General features: G+C 42.3%; 1 protein-coding gene across 1 annotated transcript in view; it reads left to right on the top strand.

The window, feature by feature from the left end:
• Positions 1–1,019: 1,019 nt before the first annotated feature.
• Positions 1,020–11,663, top strand: part of LOC121557798 (integrin beta-3) — a 30,994-nt gene continuing 20,350 nt past the window's right edge. The window contains exons 1-4 of the mRNA XM_041871297.2: positions 1,020–1,124; positions 4,475–4,560; positions 6,501–6,705; positions 7,128–7,380. Coding sequence (XP_041727231.1) covers positions 1,043–1,124; positions 4,475–4,560; positions 6,501–6,705; positions 7,128–7,380 — 626 coding nt within the window. The 5' untranslated portion in view covers positions 1,020–1,042. The remainder of the gene's footprint in view (positions 1,125–4,474; positions 4,561–6,500; positions 6,706–7,127; positions 7,381–11,663) is intronic.

Below are 11,663 nucleotides of genomic sequence, written 5' to 3'. Positions count from 1 at the left end.
CCCAAAATTGTGAATAGCCTAATGTGACCTACCTGTGTTGAACTGCTTGCCCTCATCTCATATTTCCTTGAGGGGAAAGTGTGCTACTGCACTTACTGAAAACATATAACACATTGTACATCAAATGATTGTATTATAACAATGGACTCTTCATACATATGACAATGGACTGTGTGTGTGTGTGTGTGTGTGTGTGTGTGTGTGTGTGTGTGTGTGTGTGTGTGTGTGTGTGTGTGTGTGTGTGTGTGTGTGTGTGTGTGGTGTGTGTGTCGGTGTCACTGCAATAACTGAAGTACTCCGGATGGGCCATAAAGCAGCTTCATAATCAACACCTTATCATACTGACTCATTGCGACCATGTCAGCAGAATTGACTCATAACTGTGTTCACAATGGGATATTGTTCTGACTGTAAACTTTATTTAACTAAGTAGTGGTCTGTAATACTACTAGGACGATTTGTAGCAATACTGTAGGTAATATCTTTAAAATATTAGTTGACTTGAGTAAACCAAAGAAAATTCCAAATTTCAACTTCAAACCCGACCATTTTAAACCTACCTAACATAGTATCAAGTTACTCCATATGTGTCATACATGTATTTCAATCGTATTTAAAAACGTTATGTAATATAATAAGACTTAATACTATGTATTATTATAGCTATTATAGCTATGATATAGGCCTAATACAAATATTCAACATATTGAAGACAAAAAGTATTTACAAAGCTTAAACATTAAAATATAGTGTTCTAAAATGTGCTTCATAATTGTATATTGACTGGTAGGCCTACATTCAGATGAATATTATTTTTGGATAAGAAAAGGGCATAAAATGCTTGTGCTTTTTTTTCTCAAAAGGCAGTAGGCTATGACTTTCCGGATAGAGGAAAAAAGTGCTTTTGAGTTTACTCTATTTGGAGTTGTATGGGATCGCAGACTGAGCGAAGGCGGAAGGGAGGGGGGCATTTAAAGTAGCCCAAACGAACTGTCTTGCCAAACGCCTGCGCCGTTCGTCCTGACGAAGTGCCCTCGCCAAGATGTGTAGCCCTACTCACATAACGCAAAGGATTAAACTTTGGATATGTTATTTAGTTTTATTTGCAGTTATTGATGTTTTGGGTAAGTTTGAACTATGTGATCTAAATGTACTACTTCTAGCCGTGTGCTTTTGCTGCATTTTCAACATCGGTGTAATAATTAATAATTGTTGGGAGAGGGCGCAAAACGCAGTTGAGACAGGGAAATAGGCTACAGCTACAAGCACAAGTTTGACACTGTAGTTTCTAAACGGTCCCATGAAATGGTAAGATCGTTACAAAGATGAACATTTCATAGATTCAGTAACATAATTTTGGATATTATTATAGAGAATCATTATATTTGATCAAACTAAATTAATTATAACTGGATAAATGGATAAAATAATTTAACCCCAAACTCGTTTTGTTGTAATTTGCCTAAATCTGTCCACATCGCTCTCCGTGCTCTCCTCAGACTGTTTGAGACTGGCCTCCAGTTTCCATGTTTCCCATTATGATTCCTTACCACCTGATGAGATGACAAAGGGGAATTATAGGCTTAGCATTGTGCTAGTAAGAGGACCATCAGTCATAAGTAGCTTCATCATGTTAATAGTGTGTGTGTGTGTGTGTGTGTGCGTGTGTGTGCATGCGAGCTTGTGTGCAGGTGTGTCCCATTCCTTGAAGTTCAATAAGCATGCCAAAAGTGATTTGATTGATTGCAAAGAAGAATCACTATTTATTAAAAAGGTGTCTTATGTCAAACACACACATGTACACACACACCGAATTAGGCTATCTACACCCTTACAAAAAAGTCCTACAGGAATCCTGCATGAAAAATCCTACAGGAATCCTGCAGAGTATACAGTGGGGAGAACAAGTATTTGATACACTGCCGATTTTGCAGGTTTTCCTACTTACAAAGCATGTAGAGGTCTGTAATTTTTATCATAGGTAGTACACTTCAACTGTGAGAGACGGAATCTAAAACAAAAATCCAGAAAATCACATTGTATGATTTTTAAGTAATTAATTTGCATTTTATTGCATGGCATAAGTATTTGATCACCTACCAACCAGTAAGAATTCCGGCTCTCACAGACCTGTTAGTTTTTCTTTAAGAAGCCCTCCTGTTCTCCACTCATTACTTGTATTAACTGCACCTGTTTGAACTCGTTACCTATATAAAAGACACCTGTCCACACACTCAATCAAACAGACTCCAACCTCTCCACAATGGCCAAGACCAGAGAGCTGTGTAAGGACATCAGGGATAAAATTGTAGACCTGCACAAGGCTGGGATGGGCTACAGGACAATAGGCAAGCAGCTTGGTGAGAAGGCAACAACTGTTGGCGCAATTATTAGAAAATTTAAGAAGTTCAAGATGACGGTCAATCACCCTCGGTCTGGGGCTCCATGCAAGATCTCACCTCGTGGGGCATCAATGATCATGAGGAAGGTGAGGGATCAGCCCAGAACTACACGGCAGGACCTGGTCAATGACCTGAAGAGAGCTAGGACCACAGTCTCAAAGAAAACCATTAGTAACACACTACGCCGTCATGGATTAAAATCCTGCAGCGCATGCAAGGTCCCCCTGCTCAAGCCAGCGCATGTCCAGGCCCGTCTGAAGTTTGCCAATGACCATCTGGATGATCCAGAGGCGGAATGGGAGAAGGTCATGTGGTCTGATGAGACAAAAATAGAGCTTTTTGGTCTAAACTCCACTCGCCATGTTTGGAGGAAGAAGAAGGATGAGTACAACCCCAAGAACACCATCCCAACCGTGAAGCATGGAGGTGGAGACATCATTCCTTGGGGATGCTTTTCTGCAAAGGGGACAGGGCGACTGCACCGTATTGAGGGGAGGATGTATGGGGCCATGTATCGTGAGATCTTGGCCAACAACCTCCTTCCCTCAGTAAGAGCATTGAAGATGGGTCGTGGCTGGGTCTTCCAGCATGAGAACGACCCGAAATACACAGCCAGGGCAACTAAGGAGTGGCTCCGTAAGAAGCATCTCAAGGTCCTGGAGTGGCCTAGCCAGTCTCCAGACCTGAATCTTTGGAGGGAGCTGAAAGTCCGTATTGCCCAGCGACAGCCCCGAAACCTGAAGGATCTGGAGAAGGTCTGTATGGAGGAGTAGGCCAAAATCCCTGCTGCAGTGTGTGCAAACCTGGTCAAGACCTACAGGAAACGTATGATCTCTGTAATTGCAAACAAAGGTTTCTGTACCGAATATTAAGTTCTGCTTTTCTGATGTATCAAATACTTATGTCATGCAATAAAATGCACATTAATTACTTAAAAATCATACAATGTGATTTTCTGGATTTCTGTTTTAGATTCCGTCTCTCACAGTTGAAGTGTACCTATGATAAAAATTACAGACCTCTATATGCTTTGTAAGTAGGAAAACCTGCAAAATTGGCAGTGTATCAAATACTTGTTCTCCCCACTGTATATCCTGCAGGACTTCCTATTCCTGCAGGATATCCCACTGGATTTTCAGAGCCATTTTCCTGTAGGACAGGAAACTGTAGGAATCATGCAGGTAGTCCTTCAAGAAAACAATCCAGCAGGAATCCTGAAAATAGTCCTCAAATAAATCCTGCAGGATTATTTCCTGAAGCACTACCTACAGCAAAATGGACCCACAATGCTGTTGGACATCCTGTAGGTAAGATTCCTGACGGTAATTCTAAAAGATTTGCAGGGCCATTTTCCTGTAGTACAACCCGCGGGATCCCTTCCTCATCCACATAAAGCACAAGATATCTGATTGCATAGCAATTGTATTATTCAATGCAGCAACAGCGGGCATGTTCCATTTCACCAGCATTGCATAAAATATGATTCCTAGGAGAAAGAAAATATGCGATTTTTAATAAAAATGGTAAAAGCATAGGTAAAAGAGTGAGAGTAATGGTGACATCACATGAACAGCTTATGTGTATTGGTGTAAAGGGAAACGAATGTCTGCTATGGTAAACTTGGTGATAGTTGGTTTTAATATGGCTGGTACACCAACAACATCAGGATTCAGTCCTGCAGGATTCGTGCTGGAATTTACTTGGTCCAGCAGGAATTTCCATATCCTGCAGGAATATCAGAATCCTGCAGGTTTCGGTCCTGCAGGATTCCTGCAGCAATTGTCATGGTCCTGCAGGAATTTCAACACCTTCACAATTCCTTCACAAAGGGTCGAATTCCTGCATGATTCCTGTAGGACTTTTTTGTAAGAGCCACACACACCGAATTGGGTCAGTAATACATTTAGCAGATTGTGCTTCTTTCTGTTGTTATGAAACCTGTTTGTTTGTGTGCGACCTTGCACGTTTCTATATGTATGATTGCTGTATGTGTACTATGCATATGTGTGTGCATGTGTGTCTACATGCTATGTTTACGTAGAGTTTGGTGAGTGACTCCACTGTCATTCCAGGTTCCAACATCTGTACATCCCGAGGGGCCAGCACATGTAAGCAGTGTCTGGCTGTACATCCTACCTGTGCGTGGTGCTTCCAAGAGGTGGGCCTAAATTCTCCCTAATTTGTCCTTCAATTCTCCTTTCCTGAGGGATCACTGTCCTGTGTAACAGAGATGGTTTGGTGAATATAGATTACATGATGAGTAAAAATAAGCTTGCCTATAACCTAAAGACTCATGCTAGGTCCCCTGATCTAATGCCTAGGCTTAGCTCAGAAGGCTAACACAGTCTTGTAGCACGCAGATGACTCCTGTTTGGACATGTTGTAATCAATCTGGTGATGAATCACAGGAAATGGTTAGAGCAATGAATTCTCATTGTATGACATGACGTTAGTTGGGCCACAGAATAGTGTTGTAATTGTAATTACTGGCAATGGCTGGGGACTGCCCTTTGGCAACTCCCTGGCATGTGTTAGTCCCTTCCTCCCTGAAATGTTTATTCATTTTCTCCATGAATTCTCCCTATGATTCTATTTCTGGGTCGTTCCACCAATTCAGTGTCTTTTGAGAAGTGTAACTTGGTAAAAAAAAACGTTAATTGACCTAATTTTAACATTGTGTTAGAAAAAGCACATGTTCAACTCTCAAGTAAGTGCCTGTTAAGTGCCAAATAAAGTAACAGGGTTGACGATTTCTTCTTAAATCAGCCATGAATCCACTTATGACAGGGGGAATTGAAGCGTGTTGTGTGCAGCAGGGAGTGGCAATTGAATGCAAGCTTTTAAAAAAATAATATGAAATTGTTAAAACAGTTCTAGCCTGTCTATTTATGGGTAACAGGGTTTACGTGTTATGCTCGGCCTGCTCAGTTTTCCACCACAAAATACCAGAAATTGCCAAAAAGAGTACAACCAGCACACCTTTTACTCTATGATTTGATTATTAGATGTTCAGTGTTTCTTTTGAAAAAAATATTTAAAAAGGAATAGTTTCACCATATTAAAGAGATACTTCAGGATTTTGGCAATGAAGCCCTTTATCTACTTCCCCAGAGTCAGATGAACTCGTGGATAACATTTTTATTTCTCTGTTTGAAGCAAGTTGCTAACTAGCGTTAGCGCAATTGATAACTAGTGTTAGCACAATGACTGGAAGTCTATGATAACTGCTAGCATGCTAGTTAGCATTGGCTCGCGAAACTACCTCTAACTTCCTTCATACCAGATGCAGAGACATAAAAATGATATTCATGAGTTCATCAGACTCTGGGGAAGTAGATAAAGGGCTTCACTGCCAAAATCCCAAAGTATCCCTTTAAAACAAGAGTTCAGTTCATGTAACAGGGTTGACCTTAAAATGTGGGACAGAAGTAAATCAATCACTAATCACATGAAATAAATAATCATCTTCAGAAATGACTTTGTCAAAGCAACAAAATAACTAGGGTCTTACAATGATGGTGAAATTTGGAGACATTTTGGGATTAAGTAGGTTAAAATCTTCCTAGAAGTGACACCGGTTGACGGTGGTTGACATGTTAAAATGAAGGATTTTGGCACTTTAGCAAGCATTTATTCATATAAAAAATATGATTTCTTGAATTCTCCATGTGGTCTATATTAAAGGGCATTTCGTTTAATATAACAGGCTTTTAAATTCAATATTGGTCCACAATTTCTAATCAAAATATCAAAGTGATGCAAAAGTACTCTATTCGTGGAACGACCCTTCTATGGTATGGGGCATGTCAGGACTTGCCCTTTCACCTCCATGGCCTGGCTAAAAACAAGATGGCCTTCCCCACACAACACATAGGCAGTGTTATAACTGCTACTTTTAGCTTTGTTGAAGGGAAGGAAGGGGAGAGATCACTGCACTGCAGCACGCCATTTCAGGAACTATATTGTTCATGATGTGTACTGCTACTTAATACTTCAAGAGCCCCAAAAAGTCACACTTTATACAAAGTGTTGCCAAACTATCAACCATCAGTAAACACTTCCTGTTTCTCTAACTAACTTCCTGGATTGTTCCATCAGGACTTTGGGCAGGGGGTGGCAGGCTCTTCTCGTTGTGACCTGAAGCGTAACCTGGTGGCGGCGGGCTGTGATCAGACCGCCCTTGAGTTCCCCACCAGCAAGCTGCAGGTGAAAGAGGACCGGCCCCTCAGCGACAAGGCAGCCGGAGACACGGTCGACGCCACCCAGATCCAACCTCAGAGACTTCACATCACCCTCAGACCAGGTGAGATTATTAGATTGAGACCAGGTGAGATTATTACACTCAGATCAAAAGAGATTATGCCTATTACATTTTGGCCAAGTGGGATTAACACAATGAGACCAGGTGGGATTATTACACTCAGGCCAAGTGAGATTATTAAATCCCCAGACCAGGTGAGATTATTACACTGACAACAGGTAAAATCATTACACTCAAACTAGGTGAGATTATTACACTGATACTAGGTGGTATTATTGCACTCAAAACAGGTGAGATTATTACACACTCAGACCAAGTGAGACTTCACATCACCCTCACACCAGGTGAGATTATTAGACTGAGACTCCATCACCCTCAGACCAGGTGATATTATTACATGAGACCCGGTGAGGTCATTACATACAGACCAGCTCATCCCAAATTTCCACCTCTCCCCCTGTCAGACGACTCCAAGCGGTTCACAGTGAAGGTGCGCCAGGTAGAGGACTACCCGGTGGACCTGTACTACCTCATGGACCTGTCCTTTTCCATGAACGACGACCTGTTCCGCCTCCGCACCCTGGGGAAAGGCCTGGCCAAGGAAATGGGACGCACCACCAGCAACCTGCGCATGGGCTTCGGAGCCTTCGTGGACAAGCCACTGTCGCCTTACATGTACATCTCCCCCAAGGAGGCCCTGCTCAACCCCTGTCACGGGTAAACCAGGGTTATTAAACTAGGGTTAACTTTGTTTTAGTTTATCCTTAATTTATACAGGTTAATAACATTAAGATGGGAAATATATATTTTAGAATAGGGAAGAGGAAAGCTCTGTTCAACCACATTGACACCCATTTGCACACTTCTCTCAAAAAAACACCAAGAACTATCAGTCCTTGTATAACTCCCTCTTTAAACTTGAGAGTGGTTACATTTCCCCAGCCCAGTCCTTCATCTCACCAAACAGTGGCAAGGTCAGGCTGTTGAAATTGTAGGTTGTGCCTTTAAACTGTTTTGTGTAAAAGCTAGCTGTTGTTGTTGAGTCATTGTGAGACTCTGTGGGTGATGATGCTTAGTCAGCATGTAGGAGTCAGACAGAGGTAATCCAGAGATCTCAACAGGGGTTTAAGCAGCAATTACAAGATTGTCTGACTCCACCCTGGTTTAGTTGAACTCGCTTTTCACAGATTTGAGGCTTTGCTTCCTCTCACACCCACATTATCATTCACTCTCTCTATTTCTGTCTCTCTATCTCGCTCGCTCTCTCTCCAAAATAGAACAGGACTGTATATCTACAGTGCATTCGGAAAGTATTCAGACCCTTTCAATTTTCCCACATTTTGTTACGTTACAGCCTTATTCTAAAATTGATTAAAAAAAGAATAATCAGCATCAATGTAAACACAATAACCCATAATGACAAAGCAAAAACAGGTCTGTCGAACATTTTTGCAAATGTATTAAAAATAAAAAACAGAAAACCTTATGTGGACTCCAATGAAGTTGTAGAAAAACATCTCCAGGATGATCAATGGAAACAGGATGCACCTGAGCTCAATTTCGAGTCTCATAGCAAAGGATCTGGATACTTATCATCCTGTTTCCATTGATCATCCTGGAGATGTTTTTCTACAACTTCATTGGAGTCCACCTGTGGTAAATTCAATTGATTGGACATTATTTGGAGAAGCACACGCCTGTCTATATAAGGTCCCACAGTTGACAGTGCATGTCAGAGCAAAACCAAGCCATGAGGTCGAAGGAATTGTCCGCAGAACTCCGAGGCAGGATTGTGTCGAGGCACAGAACTGGGGAAGGGTACCAAAACATTTCTGCAGCATTGAAGGTCCCCAAGAACACAGTGGCCTCCATCATTCTTAAATGGAAGAAGTTTGGAACCACCAAGACTCTTACTAGAGCTGGCCGCCCGGTCAAACTGCGCAATCAAGGGAGAAGGGCCTTGGTCAGGGAGGTGACCAAGAACGTGACGGTCGCTCTGACAGAGCTCCAGTGTTCCTCTGTGGAGATGGAAGAACATTCCACAAGGACAACCATCTCTGCAGCACTCCACCAATCAGGCCTTCATGGTAGAGTGGCCAGACGGAAGTCACTCCTCAGTAAAAGGCACATGACAGCCCGCTTGGAGTTTGCCAAAAGACACCTAAAACTTGCTCTGGAGCGCTCAGGACCTCAGACTGGGGCGAAGGTTCACCTTCCTACAGGACAATGACCCTAAGCACACAGCCAAGACAATGCAGGAGTGGCTTTGGGACAAGTGACTGAATGTCCTTGAGTGGCCCAGCCAGAGGACGGACTTGAACTGGATCGAACATCTCTGGAGAGACCTGAAAATAGCTGTGCAGCGACGCTCCCCATCCAACCTGACAGAGCTTGAGAGGATCTGCAGAGAAGAATAGGAGAAACTCCCCAAATACAGGTGTGCCAAGCTTGTAGCGTCGTACCCAAGAAGACTCGAGGCTGTAATCACTGCCAAAGGTGCTTCAACAAAGTAATTAGTAAAGGGTCTGAATACTTATGTAAAATGTGATATTTCAGTTTTTTATTTGTAGTAAATTAGCAAACATTTACAAAAAACTGTTTTTGCTTTCTCATTATGGGGTATTGTGTGATTGATGAGGGGAAATAAATGTTTTTAATTAATTTTAGAATAAGGCTGTAAGCTAACAAAACGTGGAAAAAGTCAAGGGGTCTGAATACTTTCCGAAGGCACTGTATGTAGGTAATATACTTTGTCTGTACACAATATATACAATAATACATTTGCAAAAATGTCTAAAAACCTGTTTTTTCTTTGTCATTATGGGGTATTGTGTGTATATTGATGGGGGGGGACAATTTAATCCATTTTAGAATAAGGCTGTAACGTAACAAAATGCGGAAAAAGTCAAGGGGTCTGAATACTTTCCGAATGCAATGTAAATCAATGGCGGTCGGTGACGTTTAAAATGAGGGAAGACAATATTTTTTTTTATGAGCATGGCCTTATTTCTATTACAGCACAATGGATGACTGTCATTCATATTCCATTCACCCAGCTCAATGTAACATCAATAGGTTTAGGCTACTACATTGGGGCGACAGGTAGCTTAGTGGTTAAGAGCGTTGTGCCAGTAACCAAAAAGTCGCTGGTTCTAATCCCCGAGCCGACTAGGTGAAAAATCTGTCGATCTGCCCTTGAGCAAGGCACTTAACCCTAATTGCTCCTGTAAGTCGCTCTGGATAAGAGCGTCTGCTAAATGACGTAAAATGTAATGTAAAAATGTACATGGTTCTCAAATTTTCCCTATACCCATCATGAGGTTGCTACAACCTAGCCTATCAATGAAAGTTTACAACGTAATGAAGGTGACAGACAGTGACACATTCAATACCGCCTTGCACACTCTTGCCTGCATCAACAGAATCGGCGGAATGAATACACCCCTGATCACACGCAAACACGGTTCACTTTCATAGTAGCCACATACTTACAGCATGAACATTTTGCTCGTTGCATAATTCCTTCTAGCATCTACACACTCTCCTCCTCTGACCTTTTCCCTTTGCTTGTAGACTTCAGTGCACAATACATCAGCTGTCCGTGACCATGCGAAAAAACCTTTCCAAGACAAACCTTCATATCATAACAGCTATCTGGTACACACAGTCTACATACAGTGAGGGGAAAAAAAAGTATTTGATCCCCTGCTGATTTTGTACGTTTGCCCACTGACAAAGACATGATCAGTCTATAATTTTAATGGTAGGGTTATTTGAACAGTGAGAGACAGAATAACAACAACAAAAAATGCAGAAAAACGCATGTCAGAAATTTTATGAATTGATTTGCATTTTAATGAGGGAAATAAGTATTTGACCCCTCTGCAAAACATGACTTAGTACTTGGTGGCAAAACCCTTGTTGGCAATCACAGAGGTCAGACGTTTCTTGTAGTTGGCCACCAGGTTTGCACACATCTCAGGAGGGATTTTGTCCCACTCCTCTTTGCAGATCTTCTCCAAGTCATTAAGGTTTTGAGGCTGACGTTTTTGTAACTCAAACCTTCAGCTCCCTCCACAGATTTTCTATGGGATTAAGGTCTGGAGACTGGCTAGGCCACTCCAGGACCTTAAAGTGCTTCTTCTTGAGCCACTCCTTTGTTGCCTTGGCCATGTGTTTTGGGTCATTGTCATGTTGGAATACCCATCTACGACCCATTTTCAATGCCCTGGCTGAGGGAAGGAGGTTCTCACCCAAGATTTGACGGTACATGGCCCCGTCCATCGTCCCTTTGATGCTGTGAAGTTGTCCTGTCCCCTTAGTAGAAAAACACCCCCAAAGCATAATGTTTCCACCTCCATGTTTGACGGTGGGGATGGTGTTCTTGGGGTCATAGGCAGCATTCCTTCTCCTCCAAACACGGCGAGTTCAGTTGATGCCAAAGAGCTCGATTTTGGTCTCATCTGACCACAACACTTTCACCCAGTTCTCCTCTGAATCATTCAGATGTTCATTGGCAAACTTCAGACGGCCCTGTATATGTGCTTTCTTGAGCAGGGGGACCTTGTGGGCGCTGCAGGATTTCAGTCCTTCACGGCATAGTGTGTTACCAATTGTTTTCTTGGTGACTATGGTCCCAGCTGCCTTGAGATCATTGACAAGATCTTCCCGTGTAGTTCTGGGCTGATTCCTCACTGTTCTCATGATCATTGCAACTCCACAAGGTGAGATCTTGCATTGAGCCCCAGGCCGAGGGAGATTGACAGTTATTTTGTGTTTCTTCCATTTGCGAATAATCACACCAACTGTTGTCACCTTCTCACCAAGCTGCTTGGCGATGGTCTTGTAGCCCATTCCAGCCTTGTGTAGGTCTACAATCTTGTCCCTGACATCGTTGGAGAGCTCTTTGGTCTTGGCCATGGTGGAGAGTTTGGAATCTGATTGATTGATTGCTTCTGTGGACAGGTGTCTTTTATACAGGTAACAAACTGAGATTAGGA

The sequence above is a fragment of the Coregonus clupeaformis genome, chromosome 1, assembly GCF_020615455.1.
Source record: "Coregonus clupeaformis isolate EN_2021a chromosome 1, ASM2061545v1, whole genome shotgun sequence".
NCBI lineage: Eukaryota > Metazoa > Chordata > Actinopteri > Salmoniformes > Salmonidae > Coregonus > Coregonus clupeaformis.
This window is presented reverse-complemented; position numbering and strand designations above follow the sequence as displayed.